Source organism: Sinocyclocheilus rhinocerous, unplaced genomic scaffold (genome assembly GCF_001515625.1).
Source record: "Sinocyclocheilus rhinocerous isolate Xijiao unplaced genomic scaffold, SAMN03320098_v1.1 scaffold1167, whole genome shotgun sequence".
NCBI classification, from domain to species: Eukaryota; Metazoa; Chordata; class Actinopteri; order Cypriniformes; family Cyprinidae; genus Sinocyclocheilus; species Sinocyclocheilus rhinocerous.
In genome coordinates this window covers 156,671-183,231 of record NW_015648750.1, presented here as the reverse complement: position 1 = coordinate 183,231, position 26,561 = coordinate 156,671, and the positions used below count along the sequence as shown (strand labels likewise).

Below are 26,561 nucleotides of genomic sequence, written 5' to 3'. Positions count from 1 at the left end.
CATGAATTGTCATCCTTCCTCTAGAAGATCCACCGAACCTGTTGTCATAACAACAGCTGTCTTCCTGGCAGCCCCCACCCTCTGTATTGTGTGTGTTTTACTTTGATATTTTTTGGAGTACAAAATCATTCCCAGAATTTAGCTTAATATGACAAATTGGAATAAATATTAAATATATTATTAAATAATATTCCGTTTTTAATATAGCTTGTAATATAACCCTAATCCCAATCCTGTTATTTCAATAAACAAATTCATGAATTGTCATCCTTCCTCTAGAAGTTTACTGAATGGTCTGAATAGTGCTGTACAGTGATGCACAAATAGAAGAGTTGTTTCATGTCACATTTGTAGTGCATTTTAGCACAACTTTAAGTATTTATTTCACAGTCAGAATCTAGAAATGCAGCTATTTGATTTATATAATAGTACTCAGGTTCAATTGGTTAACTTTAGTTAATACACCAGGTGTCGTGAAAAAAAAAAGTGAGTGAAGTGTGGCAAAGTATGGTGACCCATACTCAGAATGTGTGCTCTGCATTTAACCCGTCCAAGTACACACTCACAGTAGTGAACACACACCCGGAGCAGCGGGCAGCCATATTGCTGCGGCGACCGGGGAGCAGTCGGGGGTTCGGTTCTTGCTCAAGGGTCTCACCTCAGTCGTGGTATTGAGGGTTAAAGAGAGCACTGGTTATTCACTCCCCCCACCTACAATCCCTGCTGGACCTGAGACTCGAACCCGCAACCTTCAGGTTACAAGTCCGACTCTCTAACCATTAGGCCATGACTGAAATAAACAATGAACAATATTTTTACAGCAAAAATTAATGTAGGTAATTTAGTCTATAAATATAATATTGTTTAGTGTTAATTCATGGCCATTCATAATAAATTAATATTAATTAGAAATGTTTAAAAAAATGTATTGGTGTACACTACCAATCAGAAGTTTTGGGTTGTTAATATATATATATATATACGTATATATTTTTTTAAAGAAGTCCCTTCTGATCACCAAGGCTGCATTTATTTGATCAAATCTACAGTAAAAACAGTACTATTGTGAAATATTATGACAATTTAAAATAACTGTAATGTGTTTTTAAGATGTATTTTATTTCTGAGATCAAAGCTGTATTTTCAGCATCATTACTCCAGTCTTCAGTGTCACATGATCTTCAGAAATCATTCTAATATGCTGATTTGCTGCTCAAGAAACATTTGTCATTATTAACGTTTTATTATTAACATTTTATTATTATAATTATTATTATCAATCAAAACATTTGTGCATTTTTTTCAGGATTCTTTGATTAAAAGATCAAAAGAACAGCATAACTGAATGCATCCTTGCTGAAAAAAGTTATTTAAAAAGTATTGAACGGTAGTGTATGTAGAAATTAACATTAACTTAGATTTAAATATGCATACATACATACATACATATATATATATATATATTACAGTATCTGGTGGCGCAAATAATACCAAGCACACAATGGTAGGGTGTCCTCAGTTAACACTAAACATGTGTGAACAACACATGTAAAGATTTAAAGGTGAATGGGTGCATGTGTGTTTGTGTGAAATCTCACCCTCTTCCTGTTAACCGGGGGGTTTGTTCAGTTTGTTTGAGTGATCAGGGATTAAACAACAGTTTCAAACTTTGAAACTGTGAATGGGGCTGGATTTGTGTGTGTGAGAGAGACTTTAATCCATCAATTCTAACTGACAACAAGCTCTTATAGCTTATGCTACAATGCAGTACATACACACACACACACGCACGCACACACACAAACACACACACACACACACACACACACACAGTAACTAGTTTGACAATCCTCAATTGGCAGGCTATTCATATCCAGTAAACCAGATGAAACCCACCTCTCAGCTCCAGCATACAGCTCACACACACACGCATACTCACACGCACACGCACGCACACACACAAACTGTGTGTGTGTGTGTGTGTGTGTGTGTGTTTATGTGTGTGTGTGTTTGTGTGTGTGTGAGTGTGCGTGTGTGTGTGTTTATGTGTGTGTGTGTGTGTGTGTGTGTGCGTGCGCGTTTTTGTTAGCACAAAGTTTCCTGTGAGGGGTAGGTTTAGGGGTAGGGTTGGTGTAGGGCAATAGAATATACGGTCTGTACAGTATAAAAACCATTACGCCTATGGAGAGTCCCCACTTTTCACAAAAACAAACCTGTGTGTGTGTGTGTTTAAGGTGTGCTAGAGTCACTTGTACAATCATGTACTGTACCTCTGTTGTCTCCTTCTGAAAATGTGTCCAAAGAGAATTAGTCTCTTTTCAACTCAAAGCAATTCTGAATCAACTCAAAGCCACAAATATGATTACTTCACACTTACTAATTACCCAATGAAATGATGAACATTACTCAATCTTTGGTTAACTGTCCACAGCGGCTGGCCACAGACATCTGTATGACGCTTGAGATAAGTACAGACAATGATGTGCTGCTGATGTTTGCTTGTTTGTTCTATTCTGCCGAAACCTAATACATCAACACTGTCATATCCACCGGTCCAGTACCATGCTAAACTATTCTGAGAGTTGTCATGATAGAAATATTTTAAATATTTTTGTTGATTTATTAAAAATGTATTTTAAAAACATATCTGAAAATGTATTTTTGCTGTATGAGTTTAGTTAGTTGATTTTTTTGGAGAGAGAGGGTGGGTGGTAGGGTCAGCTTGCTGTGAACCTGCTGACTAACGTGAGAAATTTGCAACATACTATCATTTTCTCTCTTTCTGTCTCATACCTGGGATCTGTTCCAAAACCTAGTGAGCTGCCTAGGTAGATAACATTTTAAGCCATCATAAGTGTCAGTCTAAAAGGCTTTCTTTTGCCACATGTATATTGCCACATATTAATATGTCCTTTCGTAATTAATTGTATTTTCTTTGAAATATGGTTAAAGTGTACAATACTGTCAGATTTACTGACAAGCAATTATGGTAAAAATAATCATGTATGTCATGTGTTTACATATGTTTGTAATTACACATTTGTAATGATGAAGTTTCAGTTTAGTATATTTAAAATATATTAACTTATAACTTATATTGAAAACGCTACAGTTTAAATAATATTTGTGACTGTGTCTGTGTGTGTGCTCATTCACTTACTCACTCATTCATTAGTTAGTTAAATCATAAGTAATTTTAGTTAGTTAGCTAGCTAGCTAGATTGTTGGTTCATTGGTACCTTGGTTCCTTTGTTCATTCATATGAATAGTTAATTCATGAAAAGCTAATTTACCTACATGTTAGTTAGTAGTTAATTTGTGTGTGTGTGTTTATTCTTTAATTCATTTTCTTTTAAAAGACAGTCATGATATCTAATCTGATATCTATATAATTAGATATAATGAATTAACTAAAATAACTAGCAAGTGAAAGGTGCATGATTTAGTCAGGTGTGTTAGTGGACAGGAATAAATCTCCCTGACTGATAGTGTGTGATGAAGTGGCTGTGGTGTATTGTTTGTTTCAGACGGGTCCTCTCCAATGAGAACAGAGGGGGGGCGGTCTTTATGTGGGGTTGTTCTCAGCTATTGATCAGTCCTGAACCCGCTGCTACTGTTAGTACAGTTTTTTTTTTAAATATACTTTTAAGATTTGAAGTACACTACAAGTGCACATTCATTACAAATAACGGCACTTCTTTTTCAAAAGGGACAAGTTCAGAGAAATCTATCAAGCTCATCTGTCCAAGATAGTGGACTAAGCAAGAGAAATGATAAATATAAATAATTTATTAACAAATTCTATTGATAACATTTTAAATATACACTGTAAAAATTATATGATCAGTAAGTCATGGCAACTTATGTTTTTACATTAACTCATCAAAACAAGTTGAGCAATTTATGAAATTCAAAATATGAAATTCAACTTGATTTTTAAGTCAGTTTAATGTCATTTAAGTTTAAATGACTTGTACAACCAAGATAATTATACTTTATATATACTTTAAAAATTTTAGGCAGCAACTGAACTTAAGTTTGAGTGTTTACCAATTTGTGTGTGTACTGTGTATTTAGCATTATTAAAGTAATGTTAATACCAAACGTTGTAGAAATGAATTGTGTATAATGTATCTTGTGTCTGTCACATGAAGAGTACCATTTGTATAACACAAAGAGTTGCTGCCTATGTAGTGTTCAACATCGCTCACTCATGAAGTTCCTGAAGCAGAGACTGTCAGAAGTTCATCAAAAATTCTTTGCAATTAATCATCTGTCAGTGAGCAGAGAGCATGTCACAGAAAGCAACGACTTAGCCCTATGAAAGGAATCTTTCACAATTCCCAAAATGTGTCTCAGACAGTCAGAATCAAACAGCCTCACAAGTGTTTGGAACAGAGCCACGGTGGCAAAGTGTTGTTGTGCCAAAATACAAATGCTCAAGATAAGTCACGTGACGAAAAAGAACACAATAAATTAATAAACACTGTAGGAAAAAAACATGCAAGAAATTTCCCGGAATTCACAGGAAGTTAAAAGAGAAAGTGAGAGGGAGAGGCATTCTGTGGAAGTCTGAGCTGCTAATGTGTTGCAGTGGGAGAGGGAGGAGCCACGGGGAGGGAGGTTTGGGAAGAGAATCTAGAAGTGCTCAATGTGTGAGTGACAGGCAGACCGTCAGGACCGTTGTGGTGCGGCTCAGACCTTATGTGTGTGTGAACTGAGGATTTACTGAATGTGTGCGTGTGTGTGCAGTATCATTCACACAGACGGAGCTATCCTGTGTGTCTCAGGGAGAATGTAAAGTGAATTGAAGCATTAGAGGAGTGTGTTGTGTGTGTGTGTGTGTGTGTGTGTGTGTGTGTGTGTGTGTGTGTGTGTGTGTGTGTGCCACTGGTCTGGAATACTAAGTGGATATGTGATCAAATCTGGATCGAGCTGCAATGCCTACGGGTAAGAGATCAATCACACTTGCATTAAACATCATAAACAGATGAGAAACAAGTCTTTGTTGTTTCTGTTATTAAGTTAGTCGTGTTTCATTGTACTTTTGTGTGCACTTGGTTTCCTTAGACATGTTGGTTACATGTTTTATGTGCAGAAGCTTATCATTAAAGGTGTCTTTGTGGCTTCTAAAGTCATAGCAGCTCTCGAAAGCTTCCTGTGAATGTGTGTGTGGCAACATTTGAACACTTTGGCACTCTCTGTTTAACTAAATGTCTGTATGTGTGTGTTGGCAAGTTGTGAACTGAGAGTATTTATTTGGCTTGGTTTGTGCTGGTGGGCTCGTGTACCAAACAGAAGTCCTCTACACAACCTCAACTGGCTGAAATATTTGTAAGTGCATATATATATATATATATATATATATATGTGTGTATGTGTGTGTGTGTGTGTGTGTGTGTGTGGGGGTTGCTGTACTTTGGGCACAAAATTGCCTCCAGATTTTAGTTAGATCTGACCAAACTTTTATTTGAAGACATTGTCAAAGGTAAATGTGATTCATAAATAAAGTCAATACTACCTTGTTCTTTCAAAGGTAGGGTTTAGCTTGTTTGGGGTCATTATATCTAGATTTAAATAGCTAAGTAGATGTGTGTGTTGTTGTGAGCATGTGTTTTTATAAGATTTTGCATTAACGTGAGTGGTATTACACTGTACAATGAATAATTATTTGTAAATAAAACTAATTATTGTAGTACGTCTCAGAAAATTTCAGTCTTTTTACTGTTTAATTCAGTGTTGCTTGTGAAATGAACCAGCAGCTTCCGAGTGGAAATTGGTTTCAAGTTAATCCTACACATGGTTTTTCAGTGTGTATTGAAAGGGTATATTTCGGTTATGTTGTTGTTGTTGTGAGGAAACCGTTTGCTCTCCGTCGCTCTCCCCCACTCCTGACCTAAATTAGTCCCCCATGGGTTGAGGGTTTCGGGGGGATAATAACAGTTTAGAGTCTGCTTTAGACAATACCAGCACCCCTCAGGACATCTGTCCCTAAAGTAATACACCCCCCGGGACGCAACCCAGCTGGAGAGAGCGAGAAAGAGTTTAAAGCATGTGTTTGAAAGATGGCACGGTGAAAACCTGTCAGAACATATTTGCAGATAACAATTACTTGTTTCAAAAATTCAAAAAGCAGTCGTCCTAGGAGGTTTTACCCTGGCTTACCCGGAGCTTCGTTTTTCACTTCTGTGAGAAATAACGTTTTGAAAGTACACTGTACCTTTAAGTATGCACCTTTGTACCTTATTTACACATAAAAGGTTCAAAGTAGTACCTTCAGGGTACATATACATATGAAATCTAATCTGCGGGTATCACTGGGGCCGTGGGTCACGGGCAGACATTACCCCGTGTGTGTGGTGTGTATATATTAGTATGTTCATTCATGCAGGTTACGTCCCTTTGTCACGTCCTATTCTTTAAATGCATTCAGATTCTAGCGAAACCTCTTGCCAGCCTGTCGGTAAATTGGTTGTTATAAATGTGTAATTAACACATTGATTTTAAATGCACACCATGTTATACATGTGTAATAAACTATGTGTATGTTATATCATACATACAAAGGTGAAAAAAACGAATCATTCATGTTAATGGCATCACACTGCTGCTGTCTGGGAATAGAAGCACATCAGTAACAGATCCTGATCCTCCAGACAGGGCAAACATAGTTCAGATGTCATACCGGACAGCAGCGCTTTGCAGATGACTGCAGAGATCATCAGACAAAGTCTGATATATGGTCATCCGTCAAGAGTGTGAATGGTTCTGTCCTTCTCCCATATGGAATAGTTTTTGTGTTTGATTAATTGATATTTAAGATTTTCCTTGGACTGCAGTCAGGCTGTTTTGTCTCCTCCAGTTCTTTGATGTGTTATAGTAGATAGAGAGTCTGTCTGCCAGTAAAATGCATTAAAAAAGTATGAAATGACTTTCTTTCTCTTTACTGTACTTTTTCAGTTGTAACTGAAGTGATGGATGCCCTGAGTTAGAATGCCCAACTCATCAGATCTTCAGCCGGTTCTTCTGATGACTTCTGGGAGATAATGGGTCGGTCTGATTGCAGGAAATGGGCAGCGAAGAAAAGCTATTTATAACGATGTGATTACTCCGAGTCATTATGTTTGATTGAGAGATAAGCAACTTTTTCTCAGGATCCTCAGCTCTGGAGTAGATGAGAAGTTTGGTGTGGTTTCGGGAATGTTTTCGGCATGTTATGAATCCGTTACAGGCATTCCAGCTCCAGAAGTCGTGGTGGAGTTCCAACATGTTTCAGAGACCAGAATAGAAGTTGTGTTGCTTGCGTGAGTGTGTGTGCTGCTGTCATGCAGTCGGGCCTGAGAGATTTAATCCCATTGGTTATGGACACGCAGCGCTTGGCTGCAAAACACACATTGCCGTGGAGATATCAAGACCATGAGATCTTTGTAATTTTGTGCAAGTGTCTGATTCTTTTTGTGCTCGGTGATCAGAGTTCTCTTAAAGCGAACGTGACCGTGTAAAATCTTTGTTTATGTTTCATGCTATAGGATTAGTTTATAATGAATACACACAGATGTCAGTGTTTGGGACTGAAAGGCACAGGACAGCAGACCAATGCATCATTGAAAAAGTAATTTAGTTTAATTTTTTTTTATGAAAATCTGTCAGTGATTCATATGTGGGAATTAATTTGCAAACTGACACACATATTTGCTGGCACTTATGATCATGAGGTTATCAGACTGAATGCACCATTAAAGGATTGACCTTATCAGTCTGAGCAGATAGACAAGTCTAATATAAAAAATGGGCGATCAATCAGGCGGAAAAAGCTACAATACTTAAACCAAAAAGCGAAAACATGCATGTAAGCAAACACTACTTATAATTTCAGGAAACATTCACTCAAGATTCCATCATAGTCTGCTTACTGTCTTGTTGTTCTAACCTTGGAAATCATCGGCATCATAAAAGCACCATAAAATAATCATAAAAGTAGTCCATATAACTCATGTGTTGAATTACAAGTCGTCTGGAGCCATATTATAGCTTTGGGTGAAGAACAGACCGAAGTTCACTGATAATTCTGCTCAAGCTCCCAAATATCATTTACAGTATAAATGCACCATCAAGCTTTGCTGTGTAGAAAACAGCTGCTAAATTTCTCCTTTTGTGTTTCATGGATGAATAAAAAATAATATGGGATTGTAAATGAGTAACAGAATTGTATTTTTTTGAGTAAACCCATGTTTTATATCGGATGGTGCTGGTTAAATTGCTAACACCACAACATCAAGCTTTGCTGTGTAGAAAACAGCTGCTAAATTTCTCCTTTTGTGTTTCATGGATGAATAAAAAATAATATGGGATTGTAAATGAGTAACAGAATTGTATTTTTTGAGTAAACCCATGTTTTATATCAGAATGGTGCTGGTTAAATTGCTACACCACAAAACATATGGCAGCAGCATTTCATAAGAACTTCATTTGCACTAAAGCAACCATTTAACAATCATCTGCAGTCACATCTTTAATATGTTTAATGCTTTGATATGGTGCTGGTTAAATTGCTACACCACAAAACATATGGCAGCAGCATTTCATAAGAACTTAATTTGCACTAAAGCAACCATTTAACAATCATCTGCAGTCACATCTTTAATATGTTTAATGCTTTGAAGTTCTCACAAGCTTCTAATTTCAGTTCCTGCAATAGTTTCCAGTGGAGCACAGTTGACTGGCCAGAAGAAAAACACACATCTCAAGAGCTCACATTCTCTACAGATAGACATGTGTTGTACTGTACTGTACTGACTTGACCCTTATGTACACGTCACACTACATTGCAGCATAAATATCATCAGTTGCACAGCACATTACAGTTACATTTGATTGCACAGATTTGAAAAGTGTCCATTCTGCAGACAAGTAGAGTCATTCACACTTGTGTTTGAGTATTTGACGTGTTTATGAGCGTGTGTTTGGGAATGATTATATATGCTTACTGTACAGTATGTGCGGTCAGGAACTGCTTACTGTGTAAATGTACACAGATTGCAGTTATATGACTTCACTGCGTGTGCATGACTGGGTGGGAGTACATGTTTATGCAGTTTTGTGTTCATTTTGCTAAGGCTAGTATCGCTATTACTTTTGTTCATACTTAGGATTAGAATTTGTTCTCAACTTTACCTTGGAACGCAGTTCCTCCCAGCACAGTTTGTGCTACAGACATGAAGGATACATCATATGTCATGTTAAGGGATGTGTGCTGTTACATTTCCAAACAATAAGACTTGGTAAAAGAATTGGGGGGGGGGAAATAAAACAGTTAACTTAACCATTTAAAGAGTGTAAACCTCAGTAAACTACAAAAGCTTCACGTTCACAGACCTGAACTCCTTCAACCCACTGAATGTGTGTGTAACTGTAAAACGTGCACCCTTCATCTGTAGAGGGCTGTTGGGGGGACTATTTGATGTTGTCTGTCTGATGAGTGGACGAGAGCGAGGCACAGAGTGTGTGTGTGTGAGAGAGAGAGAGGTCTTTGTCCTTTAGTCTCCTCTGAATTATGTCATGTTTGAGTCTCCCAGCAGTAGCCCTCAGAGGGGGGCAGACAGGGCTTAATCCGCCTTAAACCACCCTAGTTACTCTCTCTCCTTTCTTCACTCTCCATCTATCGTTCGCTGTGAGGAATGGATATGTGTGTCTAAGCCAGCATTGTGATATGAAGGAGAGAGTAGGAAATTGGAGACCAGCTGCCCACCCTCTGGTTTTACCTCTGAGTAACAATGTGTGAGCAATGACGCTTCTTGAGACCTACATAGAGCTTCATAAGGCACATTCACTGAATGTTACTTCACTCTTTCAATACAAAGTAATCAGTGCTGTTTAAAACTAGGGATGCAACAGATTATTATTTTGATATTTATTTTTGAATTGATTAATCTGACGATGATTAGAATGATTAATCGACCAATTGTCAATAATTTCACTGATTGTACTGTGCTTATTTTGTTATTGAGAGGAAAGCGCGCAGTACACATATTTACACATTCATCTAAACGCCGCTCTCATCAGTGTCAGGATGTTCGCTAACAGTAAAGCGCTGCTTGCTTATACCAAACTGCATTTTATCCCTAACTGAAGAATGCCAAAGAACTTTGTCCGTGAGTATGTCTGGGACTTTACACATGACAGTATTTTTTGTTTGTAGTTTTGCGCAACTTTCCCACACTGTACTTGGTTTGGCTTTGTTTGCGCTGCTCATGAGCGTCGTGTCTTCTATTGGATTGCTTGCAGGAGGGCTGAATTACAGTCTTGCTCTACAGCGCCACACTGGTTAACCAGTGTTATTGCAGGCCCTTATTTTTGTTATTGAGAGGAAAGCGCGCAGTACACATATTTACACATTCATCTAAACGCCGCTCTCATCAGTGTCAGGATGTTCGCTAACAGTAAAGCGCTGCTTGCTTATACCAAACTGCATTTTATCCCTAACTGAAGAATGCCAAAGAACTTTGTCCGTGAGTATGTCTGGGACTTTACACATGACAGTATTTTTTGTTTGTAGTTTTGCGCAACTTTCCCACACTGTACTTGGTTTGGCTTTGTTTGCGCTGCTCATGAGCGTCGTGTCTTCTATTGGATTGCTTGCAGGAGGGCTGAATTACAGTCTTGCTCTACAGCGCCACACTGGTTAACCAGTGTTATTGCAGGCCCTTACATTAGGTCATATGAGATCAAACGGCTATTCGACAACAAACATTTTTTGTTGACCATTTGTAATTGTAACATTGTGACTAAAAAAAAATCCAATAGTCTTATATTAAAGTAAGGACCTGGGCCATATCTTGTGACCAGAATATCATAGAGACTTAAGGTGCAATCGTCTAGCAATGCCATACCAATCACACAGGTCACCCTAGCATACAGCAATGCTGTAACAACCATTCAGAATATCCTAGCAACCACCTTGCAATTTTCCAGCAATCATCCAGCCCTAGCAACCACTCCAAACACCCTGGCAACCACCTAGAAATGCCCTAGAAATTGCCCAGAGCAGCTATGCGTAGCAACAAAAATGTTACCATATATCACTGTACTTCCGCAGATCAAAGGGTAAATATACATAAAGAACACTGGATTTAACTGTAATAAAAGCTGGTGAAACCCAGAATCCTCTGCTAAATAAATCAAAAGGCTCAGCGCTTTAATGGATTTGGTTGCAATGATCAAAGTAAACATGATCTTAAACAAATGTCTTTACATATAACACACACACACCCCTATTTTCTTCTTACACCATTGCTTGGTTTTCAGTTACCTCTGAGCTTCTTACAGAGCTCCCTGTAGAATTTGAAGTCCAACAGCACACGTCACACTTGTGCTTGTTTGCATGTCTGTGTCTCTGTATCTGTGTGTGTGTGTGTGTGTGTGTGTGTGTGTGTCTCTGTGTGTGTGTGTGTGTGTGTGTGTGTGTGTGTGTGTGATCATGGACAAGCAATAGTAATTCCAGTCATGTGATAGTTGGCGCTTCTCTGGAACAGGAAACATAGTCTATAAAGCACAAGCTTTAAAAACGATAAAAACTTTGACAGCAAATCACAATCCACCCGACTTTAAAGAGCTCAAGCATTTAAAGCAGTAGATGACAACTGCAGTACATGTTTATAATAAACAGGACATTATTGTGCATCCGTGTAGACATTATGCACTGGAAGCTCCTGTCGCCAAGTCAAATTCCTTGTGTGTGTAAACATACTTGGTAATAAAGCTCTTTCTGACTTCTGACATCAATATAGTTAATGTTTTTGTTTTTATAGTTATCCTTCTTCGTGTGAATGGACCTTTACAATAAAGAGATTAAACCTGTAGATGATAACCATTGCATTGTGATTCATATTTTACTTTTGGCATGTTTTAGCTTGGATTGATAATTGTATTCATATAAAAGCAATCTTTCGTGGCTTTGTCACTTATGGTTAGAAGTGGCAACAAATAATTTGGAAAGGAAAAGGAGCACTGCCACTTCTCAATGGGCCATCTACTAAACTGACACTAAATTGATCAAAATTATTAACCGAAAACGAGTCCGCCGTAATGGCTTATGCTCTGATAAACTACATGGGACAGCACTGTTTTCTAGTGCAGTGGAGTTTCACCAGATTGAGGCCATCAACCTCTTTCATTGATACTGCATTATGGTAGGTAGCTTTTAATGCTTAAATCTTTATCCGTCCCCCATCCCGTCCCACCTGTCAGTCTCCTCATCTGCTAGAAGCTGAAAATGAGGGATAGATGTTATATTAATAGCACTGTACAAGTACAATGTATCAGCACAGTACAGGTAAAGAGAACAGGTCAGGTTAATCACATGCAATCCTACTTAGTTCATTAAAAATGTTTGTCTAATAACCCAGGATTTGGTCTCTTTTTTCTGTGACCTCATGCGAGATTTCCTTTTGACCTCATTATATATAAAAACTATATATATATATATATAAATTAATTCATACAGCAAACATGAATGTGTATTATATGGCTATAATGAGCTTCTAAAAGCCTTGGGCTGTTTTTGTTGTTTTGGGAAATGTGAAAAAGGGGTGTGGTTTTCTCATCCTAACTGAAATTCACCTCATTAAGTGGCTGATTTATTCATTAGACTGAACTATTCCAATCTGTGCCGTGATGCATTTGTGGTTGTAGAACTTGTCTCTTGATGTATCACAGAATCAGCCTCTCATATGTTTTCTTTCATGCTGACAAGCCCGTGTGATGATACAAAGCCATTGGCTGTTCTAATGGTCAGTGGCAACTGACGTAAAACTTGAAACTGACTGAACTTTGTGTGCGGTGTTACTAGGCTGACACTTGAGCTGTTGCTCTCCACTCCTGTTGTAAGTCTGGGATGGTTTAGTATGCAAGATTAGTATTAGAATGCTGAAGGTGCCCAGATGATTTACTATCTCTGGTGGATTTTCAAAGTCCATGCATGCTTCTTGAGCTAATATTGGCTACATCCCCTTGTGGGGAAAAAGATGATCCCCATGCAAGGGACATCCTTCCTGAAATATAAAGGCAGGCATATGTTTTCATTTATATAAAAAAAAAACATTTATACTGGGTGAGAAAAAGTGATATTATGAAGACATGTCATGTTTGTGGTGTGCAAAACTGCATTATGGTAGGTAGCTTTTAATGCTTAAATCTTTATCCGTCCCCCATCCCGTCCCACCTGTCAGTCTCCTCATCTGCTAGAAGCTGAAAATGAGGGATAGATGTTATATTAATAGCACTGTACAAGTACAATTTATCAGCACAGTACAGGTAAAGAGAACAGGTCAGGTTAATCACATGCAGTCCTACTTAGTTCATTAAAAATGTTTGTCTAATAACCCAGGATTTGGTCTCTTTTTTCTGTGACCTCATGCGAGATTTCCTTTTGACCTCATTATATATAAAAACTATATATATATATATATAAATTAATTCATACAGCAAACATGAATGTGTATTATATGGCTATAATGAGCTTCTAAAAGCCTTGGGCTGTTTTTGTTGTTTTGGGAAATGTGAAAAAGGGGTGTGGTTTTCTCATCCTAACTGAAATTCACCTCATTAAGTGGCTGATTTATTCATTAGACTGAACTATTCCAATCTGTGCCGTGATGCATTTGTGGTTGTAGAACTTGTCTCTTGATGTATCACAGAATCAGCCTCTCATATGTTTTCATTCATGCTGACAAGCCCGTGTGATGATACAAAGCCATTGGCTGTTCTAATGGTCAGTGGCAACTGACGTAAAACTTGAAACTGACTGAACTTTGTGTGCGGTGTTACCAGGCTGACACTTGAGCTGTTGCACTCCACTCCTGTTGTAAGTCTGGGATGGTTTAGTATGCAAGATTAGTATTAGAATGCTGAAGGTGCCCAGATGATTTACTATCTCTGGTGGATTTTCAAAGTCCATGCATGCTTCTTGAGCTAATATTGGCTACATCCCCTTGTGGGGAAAAAGATGATCCCCATGCAAGGGACATCCTTCCTGAAATATAAAGGCAGGCATATGTTTTCATTTATATAAAAAAAAAACATTTATACTGGGTGAGAAAAAGTGATATTATGAAGACATGTCATGTTTGTGGTGTGCAAAATTGGGAGCAACAGCGTGCTGTCTTTTTGCATTTTAATAGGTAAAACGTAAGTTCCAAACTGAATCACAACAGAATCTCAGCTGTAAGATAAACACAGCATGCAACAGACAAACTGTGTACAAACACACCCACAGAAGTTTATTTTACTTGAACACGACCCCACCCACCAACACACACAATCATCAGTGAACCTGATGCATGAAACATTAATAAAGCCTCTAACATAAACAGACGTATCCATTCATCAATAGTTCAACTGAGATGAATATGCAGCACACAAGCATATGTGTTTACTTGATGGCTGCATCTCATTTTGTGTTTGTCTAGTGAAAGTGGGTCAGTGTGTGAGTTTGGCATGCACAGGAATTAACCAATCACAGCCTGGCTCAAACAATCAAGAGCCAATCATGTGGCTTTGCTCTGGAGCCTTGGATAATATAGACGGCTCCGTGTTGAGTGAGTAATGGCGGTGATTATTCATAACTGGCAGCTGAGAAGGAGAAATGTGGTTGACTGCAAGACAAAAAGAAAGTCTTAAATTCCCTGGAAACCCTTTATATGGTTTTGTTGTCAGAGAGCGATTACTTGTTGCATCTGACTGGCTTCCATGATGTGATTTGGTGCAAACTGTATGACATATTGTAATTCAATGCTTCACTTTGTCCTATATGTATATCACTTTCCCCTTCCCACTGCGGTAATCTACCTATTGTGTTAACGGAGGGTAAAAATGACTGTGTTACACTGAGTTGATTGTGTGTGCACACCTGTGCTAGTGTGTGTGGAGTGGGTGCGTCTGGATGATCTTACAATGTTGTGTTAGTGAGTCTGACAATAGACAGTCTACAACCACACACGTGCACACATACACACCAACACACACACACACATGCACGGTCACACACACACACACACACATGCTCGGTCACACACAGCTCTCTTTCATTTCACCCAGAGAGTAAAATGTCTCCATTACACATTAATCTGCTCATTAAAGCCTCTCTCTTTCAGTGCTGGCCTTTCATTTTATGAAAGACTCTCTCTCTCTCTCTCTCTGTGTGTGTGTGTGTGTGTGTGTGTGTGTGTGTGTGTGTGTGTTTGTTCCATGGTAATTCACTGAGTGATGTGGTGAGTGACTGTCAACTGGTTTAAGACACAACCGAATCAAACCCAAAATCACAGACACATGCACTCTACCTATAGCAGTAAAAGCTCTCAAAATTAAATAAACACCAGAGTTTTATATTTTCTGAAGAAAACGTGAATGGTGCTAGGGACATTTGAGTGGTTTCTACGGTGTTGTTTAGTGTTTACTGTCCCAAGTCTTTACCGTACAAGTCCCAATTCACCTCCAGTGATATTCTGGTCTCTAGATAGAAGTCCCTCCCTAGCAACTACCCAGAATACCCTATTAATCACCTAGCATTATGCAAAAAAAAATAAACATTAGCAAATGCGTAGAATCACCCATGAAACCCACAAGTTTTCACTCATAGTTTCTTTTGTGAATGTAAAAATTATGTATTTTGGTGTTGTGTTCTTGGATTTACTATTGGTGTTACTATGTTAGTATGGGATAACGGGACAGTGAGACTAGTGAGATAAGAATAGTTATAGCTACTTAAAAGTAGGTTAACCTTTAGCTTTCTCTTAAATTGTGTACAAGAGAAAAACAGGAACAGAGAGAGACCAGCACTGTTGTCTGAAAGACAAACCCAGAGTCATTTTGAGTGTGTGTACTGTATGTGTGTGTACTACAGCGATTACTGCACATGAATGCTAGAGATTGCTGTGGGTTTCTCATAATGTTTTTGTGTGCAAGTTCCCCCTCGAGATCTATGTCTGTGGGAAACAAATTTATAATTGCAGTGGGTGGGATTTTTGGTTATAATTTTGTGTTCGACACGAATCAAGAGTCCATTTAAAGGGACAGTTCACCCAAAAACCAAACAGTTGCCAGTAGCTATTAGCTTAGTATGTGGAAAAAAATCTGTTATCATGTGGACCATGATAGTATGGGGACCAGCATCCATTTCAGAATATTCTTCATAATATATTATTTTTTTATCCCTTTAAGAATGACAGTTTCTAACAGGGCTGCATGCTAATTTATCAATTCCTCAAATGTACAAATCCCAATATGCATATTGCATCGGGCTGCCATAACTGTATGGTTTTAATACTTCAAAAAGTAATGAAAAGTCAAAGTTTTAAGTCAGCGCAGATAGCAAGGAATATACTTTGTATGCGACTTACTTGGGGTGTGTGTATGCAAGATAATCAAGAATTGTTGTGATGCTAAGCAATCGTCGTGACGCTCTCATAGCGAACTAGCATGTGAGGAAAGACAAAGGAGGGAGGTAGAGCAATAAACATTACTTAGTGTTCTTGTTTACCTGGATGTTCTTGATGTTAAGTTTGTAAGCTAACTTACATATATATTATCAAGTTGAGCAAAGAGTTGGTGGTATTTAATTATTTTTTTTTTTTTAAAACATTGATGTTAAAATGAGCTTTTATGTAATGCTACAGTAAAACACTGCTGTTCGCTAAGTAGTGATACTTTCTTTTCCCACTCAGAACGTGAAACATAGATTCATTTTCAGTTTTTAAATATAATTTAAACTGATTCTGCATCAAATTGCATATTGCATTATTTACCGAGTTATGGCACACTGAACTAATGTCTAGCCACTTTTTATCTTTCAGAAGATTATCCATTCTCCACTGATGTTTTACCGCCACTCCCGGAGGTCCCTGCTGGAGGGCCGGTCCTAAGCCAGGCAGGTGGTCCCATCAGAAACTCTGCTCTGAGATATTGCTCCTCGCGCAGCATGGACTCCACACACTGCAATGAGCGGCCGGTGAGCTATGGCTCCACGTCTTCATCCGCCTCCTCCCGTGACAGCCACTGCTCGCTGGGGGGGCGGCCGGTATTAGGCTCCGCCCCCGAGAGGGATCATGATTCTGGAGCCATCCGACTGGAGCTGGTGCCTGCCCAACAGCTAGAGGAGGAGGAGACGGGACGACAAACACCTACACCGACCAATCAGAGCCATGCAGATATTCAGTCGCCGGAAGGACGTAAAGTCCAGTATGTGGACCGAGTGGTGGAGGAAATTCTTGAAACGGAAAAAACCTACGTCCAGGACCTTCGCAGTATAGTCCAGGTGAGAAAGACACAAAGCATGTGCAGTCACTTCCTGAGGGTGTCATTCAGCAGATTGCTTACTCAAGGAAACTAATTGCTACAAGCTAAATTTAAAGGAACAGTTCCCCTAAAAATGGTTCATTTTGACAATTTTTTCATTTATTTTTATTTAACTTTTTGTTGTGTTGTTTTAGTCAGTTTTTGTATTTCAATTACATTTAGTCAATATGTGACTAAATAATGGCATCTTATTTTATTTTAATGTTAGACTAAAATAACGTTTTTGGGTGAAAAACTGCGAAATGAAACCAAATATTCAAACATTTTAAGATGTGCCATTGCAAGTTTCTTTCAGTTAAAACAGCTCAGACATGCATTTTAGTCTGGGACTAGGTTTAAGCCTTGTCTGTGTTTTCTTAATTTAAAATATTGACATTTAGCAAAAACGTGAGGAAAAAAAATCGCTAGTGCATTGTTAATATCTAAAGGTGTTATTTATTCTTGTCATATTTTTGTCAACAGTATGACTTTAGTCTTTGCAACTTTACAGATCTTCTTTATGCACCAAGAGCTTGTAACACTCCAAAGAGAAAGGAAAAATTGAAATCGCATCATATGACCCCTTTAAATGTATTTCCATAATGTGTTTTTGCTTCACAGTCACTGATGAAATCGAAAAACCCTTCATTAACAAACAATTTTGTCATGACCTGTTAATGTTATATTATGTTAATGTTAACGTTACATGGGAATCAATAAATGATGACCAATATTCATCTGAATATTGGTCATCATTTATTGATTCCCATGTAGTTCCGAAGCTGTTTGACTTTTTGTCCCATAGAACACAAAATACTTTTCACGCTGCCTTTGTCCATGCATAGTAAGTGGATGGTTATTCATAATGTCAAGCTGCAAAAAAGAGAACATTTGCACACTATATTGTACGTTTTCTGAAGTCATGAGCTTTGTGTGAGAGTCATTCTTCACTGAAAATCATCACAGAAACTCTCAGATCTCATTGCAATTCTGCATTTTCAGACTTTACGTTGTTGTGTTTGCATATTCAATAACCAGCGGAGTTTATTGTCACTGATATCAAGCCTGGTTCGACACATCTTGACGTGAATAAAAATGTATATTTTTTTATAGCACATGTCGTCATATGGACTAATTTTATGTTTGTTTTTAACTTTCTTCAGAACATTTCATTTCCACGGAAGAAAGTCAGAGTTAGTTAGTGAGTAAGTTATGACTTAATGTTTATTTTTGGGTGAAGTGCTTTGCTCAAGGAAACAAATGGTAGTGAGCGTCCAGTGCATGGGTTCCCATACTTGAGCTCAAACCTTGAACCTTAAAACAGCACTCCCCATAAAACATGAGGCTCCAACTAGTACTGACGCTCTTTGAGTAAGAGGCATGTGTGTGCGTTTCTGTGTGTATGATTTATATAGCTGTCAGATGTAAAGTGCACATGGCTGTCATTTGACCTAGCGAGCGAGGAGATGAATGTTAAACTCTTCTTCTCACCCTTGCCCTGATTTTGTGACTCTTTCTCTGTTAATGTGGGGATTGAGAGTTTTAGAGGGTCGCAACCCCCTTCCCCACCTAGTCCTCCATACAGACACATGCACAGGCCCCCGGCTCTGAGAGAATGATAGATGGTCTGAGGAGAGAATGGAAGAAAAGGAAAGCAGGCAGGATGGATGGAGAGGACAGATAAAGGAGAGGAAAGTGTGTTAGCAAAACAACCGTTCTGTTAACACATGAGACTGTTGAAAACACTTGTGTGTTTGTAAAGTGAAGGCAACATATTTTCATTTTACATTATTGCTTTTTATTGTCTCAAAGTTGTAAATAAGCTCGCAACTTACCCATAATGCACTGTTAGTTGGTAGCTCCTGCTGATCTATAATAGGTTTCTCAAAAAGGCCTTGTATGTTATTAGATATTTAAGCTAATTTGGTTATATTTTCTTTTACAAATAGTAGTGTAGTACTCTTAACTCTGTGTAACAGGCGTGTCTCCCACCTTATAAAGCAAGAACCCCTTACGTTTTAATTTAGCATAATTTACTTATGTTAATGAGGGAGGGACAATGATCTTTATCTTTGGTTGAGGTTAACTTAAAATTAGTTTGAGATCAAACAATAATTGCCCCTGCAGTACCATCTTGGACCCCCTTGGACCACCGTTTAGATCCTCCATTGAAGACCCCTGGTTTGACAAATTTTGTTTAAATCCAATCTGCATACTTTTTTGCTCACTTTTTGCAGATAATGTAAAAATGTGAGCATATTGAATCTGGTACTCGCAATCTGACCACAAAGTTTAAAATGCCATGGTACTGTTACTGCTTGTCAGTGTTGTTATTGTTAACTGAAACTAAAGCTAAAACTATTAAATATGAATACTTTTTAAAATTGAAATAAAACTGAAATTGAATAAAATATAAATATGAGATTAAAAAAGCATAAGGGCCTTTCGCACCGCGGGAACCTTTTCATAGTACCAGAACTAATTGTGGAACTACCCACTTTTTGGCATTTTCGCACCGCCGGAACTGGGTGCGATTTTAGTACCGGACTGCCTTTTTCGAGAACCAAATTAGCTCCTACTCCCGAGCAGGGTCTAACCAGCACAACTGGTACTAATCGTCACGATTGCTGGTTAGACCCTGTAAGTAGACATTGATTGGCCAAACGCATACGAAAACGCCCTACTGCCAGTTGTCGTTGGAGATTCTTAGTCCTCCTTTCCGTTCTTTCAATCGCTTTACGTATACGTCGACTTTCCATGTCCATTATTGTGAAACCCGCAAGACACAACAAAAACACAGCTCCAATCACAGCGTCCTCCATCCTGGGAAATAGTTCGCGCAAAATCGTCCCAGTACTTCAGTACTGTACATTTAGTTCTGGAACTAAAGTGGTGCGAAAGGCCCTATAGACAAAAATTACTAAAGTACTGTTACTAACATTACTAAAACTATAAATTAAATAAATATAAATTAAATAAAACTACATCAAATGTTGAAAAACAAATAAAATAAAAGTATATAGGAAAACTAGATATGTACATTTCCTGAAGAAAATGTGAGTGGTGCTTGCAGTGGTAAAACTCGGCAGTTGCTAGGCATTTGCTAGGGTGTTATGAGTTGTTGTTGGGTGGTTGCCTAGGATGTTCTGGGTGGTTGCTATGGTGTTGCTACGTGGTTGCTAAGGTGTTCTGGGTGGTTGTTTGGGTGTTGCTAGGCGGTTGCTAGGGTGTACTGGGTGGTTGCTAGGAAGTTGCTATGGTAACCTGGGTGGTTGCTAGGGCGTTGCTAGGCGGTTGCTAGAGAGTTCTAGGTGGTTGCTAGGCATTGCTTGGGTGTTCTGGACAGTTACTATTGTGTTGCTAGGCGGTTGGTAGTTGTCACAGATTGTTAATATGGAGTTTTATAGAGTTCTTAGCATGTCCTTAGCCTGATTTAGCATTTAGCTAATCACTATTAGCATGTAGCTATTCGCTGCTAGCATGTGTAACATGATGGAAGTCCTGTTTGCTAGCATCCATCAAAAGAGCAAAACCCCCATGTTTCTATGACACTTCTATCCAAAGATATCCCTTTTGATCTGTTTCAATGGAAGTCCATGGGGTGGTTGCTAGGGTGCTGTAAGTAGTTGCTAGGGTGTGGCTATGAAGATTATAGGTCATTACTTATCGGTTACTTGAAAAGAGAAGTCAAATGAGTGTGAGAGAGAGTTAAGGTGCGTCCCAAATCACGTACTTATGCACTATTCTATGACGTTTTTTAGTATAAATAGTGCGAGTAGTGTGTTCACACTGAAAATTCCAAAAATAAAAAGTGCACTTTAAATACCCGGATGATGCACTTAAATAACCGAAAAAATGAAGTGTGGAATGTTGGACACTTCATGCACTCAACTGTCGCAGCTTTAATTACGTACCGAAGGGGGAGAGTCTATCAGACTCCGATTATGAATGACAAAATAACCTTATATAATTCATACTATACATGGTTGAGTACATAGTGCATAAGTACATAGTGTATGAGTGCATAGTGTATAGTGCGTCATTTGGGACGCAGCTTTAGAGAGAGAGAAGGGGTTACTAAGGCCCTGTGTGTGTGTGTGTGTGTGTGTGTGTGTGTGTGTGTGGGTCTACGACAAACGGTGCGGGAGGAGTAGTGCGCCGAAGTTTTGTCCAGAAGAAGAAGAATAAATATGCAAGAGAACAACAGTGATGCTTTGCCTTATAGGCAAGCAAGCACCACTAATTACTAAAACTTAAACAAAACATTTTAATATAATGATTTACGATATGCCACGGCCTGCAGCGTCTTAATTCACACACAGACGAAACTTACTAGAGAAGTGTGAAGTGTGACATAATATACCTCTGTAAACAAATACAATTTAAATTCACGTCTCACACACTTTTATGCCCTCGGAATGGAACATATTTGCTCCCTTCGAACTGGAACCAGGGCGGAATATCCTGTGATGTCCACTTCTCAGGGCACTTACGGTCGAATAGAACAAATGTCTGAAGTGATTAAGGGAAACATACAAAGTGTGCAGAACGGGGGCGTCGTGAGGACTGGATTTGAGAACCGCTGATCTAGACAATCAAATCAGGAGCTGCTGACTGGAGTTTGAGGGATGCTTGTGGCCTAAAGTGCAACCTCAGCAGGATGCAAACTACTGACCCAAAGGCAGATTAGACCACATATGCAGGGAGGAAAGGTCACAAAGGTTATTCGTATGTAGAGCGTCCCCCAGTTTCCAGCAGCTGTTCGCCACATTAGGACACTTATGAATGAACACATCATCTAATAGACAATACACAAAACTTAGAAGGTCTGTTGGGGACACAAAGCTGGAGCTCTTCATAGATCGCAATATTACTTTATTGCACTTTGCTGTGCTTGAAATTACATCTTAATGTTGTTCTTGGCAGGTTTGAGATGATTAGCGTGTCACGGTTCTACTATAGAGTGTTTGTTACCTCAGTGTATCTTCTGCACTTTTTGTCTACAAGCAAACAGAAAACAGCATACTCAAAGAAAGCAAAGCCAGTGCTTCCAGTGTAGACAGCTTTGTTGATGATAATGTTGATGTTTTGTTTTTTTTCCCTGGGGTCATACCATCTTTATTTTTCAGTTTTTACCCCACCTCTCTGTCTGTCTTTATGTGTGCGTGGGCTGTTGACACAGGCTGTGATTTCCACACAGAATGGTTATTTTACACTGCCTGAGGGTGTTCAGCTAAAGATTTTTGTCAGAGTGAGAGAATCACTTATCTCATCTGTCAACCAAAGACAGAGACATTCAGATGCAGGGCGGAGCAGGAGTTACAGATTCTGACATGCTGTGCTTATATTTGTGTATGTGAGAGATACAGTTTCTGTGTTCTTTAAAAACACTAGTACATATGTATGTTTCTACAGAACTAGAGCACAATAAGCTCATTGTGAAACATAAAGTGTTTCATTTCTGCATCACTAGCAGCACCAAATAAAACTGCAGTGACTCAGCCATGTATTTGGAAGGAATGGACCGGTGGAAGATGGGGGAGTGTTTGAAGGGTTTGAGACTTGTTATTTTTAACTTTATTTTTTAATTCTCAGGTACCACAGAAATTGCCCACTTCAACTTTAAAATATGGATTACCCTGTACATGACATATGGGGAAAAAAACTGATATTGTGTCCACGAGTTACATTGGATGAATTCATTCCATTGTTTTAGGTAAATCATGGCCATGTTGAAATACAGAGTTCTGGCATGGAACTCTAGATGGTGCAGTCCGATAGGTCTAGCTCAATCTGACCTGGCGACATCATTGTCACATGGCAGCTGATTGGTTCTCTCCTGTATCGGTAGCCAATGAGCTCGCTGCTCAATATTCAAATACCTGGCTTTTGTTTGCTGTAGCAGTTGGCAGCGCACTTCAGAAACCCTCCTCCTTCCCCAGCTCCACCTGTATAGATCTGCTACGAGGTGATTCATGTATGCTATATGAGGGTTATTCATATGTGTTATATGTGCAGCAGCAGTATTTCTTACATGCTCACAGCAGCATGTTGTGGATGTATTGGCAGTAGCAAGTCTCGGTACAATATCCTCGGTACTCGGATGGCAGGCCCGTCCCACATGACTAATGCTGATGAGAGTATTCATGCTTTCGTCTGTTTCTCCACAGGATTACCTGGAGAGCATCAGCAATCAGTCTCTTCTGCTGCTGGGAGATGAAGAGAGGAATTCTTTATTTGGAAACATCCGTGAGATCTACCGTTTTAACAGGTTAGTTTTAGTGACAGAAACATCTCTTGAGAGAAATGTAACGGGTGTTTGCCAATTTTCTTTCTTTTTGGAAACTACTGGATAAACTATTATTAGTAATTCTGACTTTTTCGATAGTTTCCAACCATTAAAGTCATATAATATAATTTGATTGAAAATACTATTTTGATGATTTGCTTTTTCAAAGTAATTTTAATGACCAAACATCAGTTAAGCAGAACAAATTAAAATTAAATTTAAAAAACTACAGCAGATTTAATAATATATCTTAATCTATCAGCTATGTTGGGATGAAATTTTGGCTTGTAGTTATGAACTTACATTTTCCAAAAATTAAAAAAAAAAACTTAAGGGTTGAATGGTTGCACTTGATAAATGCATTTAAAACATCAATATTTGCAACAACAAAATAAGTACATAAAAATAAATAAATATAGAAGAATAGAAAGATTATTTGCTGAAATGGTTCAATTGATGTCACAATTTTAAGGATTAAAAAAAAAATAAAATTGGCTGAATATTACACAAAGCTAAATATTTATTTAATATGTTTTGCTTCATATTAATGAAAATAATGAAAATAAAACAGCTTATATAACATTTAGTTTGACCTTCTGAGGTAGACTACTAAATATGTTTAAACATCTCCCTTCACTGACCATTTGCAGAAAAAAATGACAGAGCAAAATGACAGAGAAAGTGTCCTTAATGTCTTGATGAAGAATGAGACACACACACACACACACACACACCTGCACATTTTGCCAGACTCACACCAAATTCAGCCCACACACACACACACACACACACACACACACACACCTGCACATTTTGCCAGACTCACACCAAATTCAGCCCACACACACACACACACACACACACACACACACACCTGCACATTTTGCCAGACTCACACCAAATTCAGCCCACACACACACACACACACACACACACAGAGTGTTACCTCATATGACTGCAATGCTGAAGTGACCACACATGCATTCACAATGCTGCTCAATTCATGGAAGTGGGTCTTTCCTCACAGTACATGGCCTACAATACAGCTCATAACTGCAAGACAATTTGAATAGTTTCATAACGGGCTCAGCCCTTTAATGGATGTGAGTAATGATATTTAATCTCTCTCTCTGTGTGTGTGTGTATGTGTGTTTTAGTGATCTGCTTCATGACCTGGAGAAGTGTAACGCCAACCCAGTTGCCATTGCAAAGTGTTTCGTAGCCAAGGTAAAACTCTTTTGTCTTTTCTTTGTGATTTTTTTGTTTTCAACACTGACAAACCTCACTCAAAAATGAAAATTTGACGATCATTTACTCACCTTCAGGTCATTACAAATCAGTTTTTCATCCGTGAAACACAAATGGAGAAAGACTGCTATCATATGGTCACACACACACACACACACAAACAATCAACACTATTATGCCTATTACGTGTTATAATTAGTTTCCTACCTCAAGTGTCTCTGTCGATTAGTGTAATAACACACACTTGAGTAAGTGTAATAGCTGTTTTACAGCTCTAATCAACAGCAGCTGGAATGCAGCTGGTTTGAGTGGTTTTCTGTCCTGTGGTGTCGTGTGATAACTGCTTTGTTTTGTTCGGGGTATTGTTGTGCTAATGTGCTGTTAGCAGAGGGCTGACAATTTACACAGTGCACATGACTTATGGCTTACAAGATCTCATATAAAGCCTAAAGCCCACACATCCAGCCCAGCCCTGAGCGTGAATCAGATGTTAATCTTTTAAATATTTCAATATCTGCCACCTGTACTTGATTTTCAAGGGTATGTATTTAATAATACATTTAAAAATAAAGATAATTAACTAAACTTAGAACATATATTATATTTATATGTTTTATTTATATTTATATTTTATATATTGTGTTTTCACTTTTATCCAAAAGCAACTTACAACTAAGGAAGACAACAAAACCAATTCATCTCAAGTGGCTCATCCAGACAGAATTTATAGTCTAAACTATACCAGTGTTATTTTAGTATGATTTATATATTATTATAGTATTTATTAGTATTTTTAATTAGCTTTTATTTTTTTTAATCAGCTTTTATTTTAATATTTTCAGTTTTGATTTTAATTTTAGTAATTTTGTTATGTGCTTTTGTCATTTTTATTTATTTATTTATTTAAAGGGGTCCTATATGCCCTTTTATGAAGTCTTGGTTTTCATGCTTGGTTGCTCCAAAAGCACATTATTTTTCACATATTGACATTATTGCAGCTTCCCAGTCTGTCTCGAACGCTCTGTTTAGTTCCTGTTTCGATGAAGCCCCTCCTTCTTCTTTGTGTATTCTGTGGGCAGTAATTATTATTTAAATGAGTGACTTTCTGATGTCACTAAATCAGGAAGTAGCGCGCTGTAGTCCGATCGAGCCGTTTGTTGTAGTTCTTAAAAGTGTTTTCTGTTAAAGCGAATAATACACTTTGGAGTGAACTTTGAGCTTTGTAACCTTGCAGACCTGTTTTATGCTCAAACAGCAACATGACACACTAACTAAAGCAGAAAAAGTGGGAATAAAAGTAAAGTTGAAAAAGTGAAAAAGCATTAGAGGGCCCCTTTTTAGCTTTAATTTATTTTTATTTCAGATTTAGTTTTAGTAATTTTAGTACTTCAGTTTAAACTTTATTTCAGTTAGTTGCCAGGCCAATATGTGTAATTAATTGCTGTTTTTCATTCAAGTTATAAATATTATTTAATATTGCTGAATCCATCTAAATGCATTAATTTATCAAAACAAAGCAAATCAGTTAAATCAAGTAAAAATAGCTTGTTCCCACTTTTTACGTGTGCGTATTGGTCAGTAAAGGTTAGTCATCATTAGCAAACACTCCCAGAACCGTGTGTGTGTGTGTGTGTGTGTGTGTGTGTGTGTGTGTGTGTGTGTGTGTGTGTGTGTGTGAGTGAGAGTGTGTGTGTGT

The 26,561-nt window shown here is 38.2% G+C and overlaps 1 protein-coding gene across 2 annotated transcripts in view; it reads left to right on the top strand.

The window, feature by feature from the left end:
* The window catches only part of LOC107710237 (pleckstrin homology domain-containing family G member 1-like), a 48,943-nt gene that overhangs the window by 3,046 nt on the left and 19,336 nt on the right, over nucleotides 1-26,561 (top strand). The window contains exons 1-4 of one of the 2 annotated variants that reach the window (XM_016514974.1): nucleotides 4,646-4,950; nucleotides 16,848-17,308; nucleotides 23,499-23,599; nucleotides 24,775-24,844. In XM_016514974.1, coding sequence (XP_016370460.1) covers nucleotides 4,941-4,950; nucleotides 16,848-17,308; nucleotides 23,499-23,599; nucleotides 24,775-24,844 — 642 coding nt within the window. In that variant the 5' untranslated portion in view covers nucleotides 4,646-4,940. Of the gene's footprint in view, nucleotides 1-4,645; nucleotides 4,951-16,847; nucleotides 17,309-23,498; nucleotides 23,600-24,774; nucleotides 24,845-26,561 lie in introns of those variants that run through there. The other variant, XM_016514975.1, reaches the window with a different exon arrangement.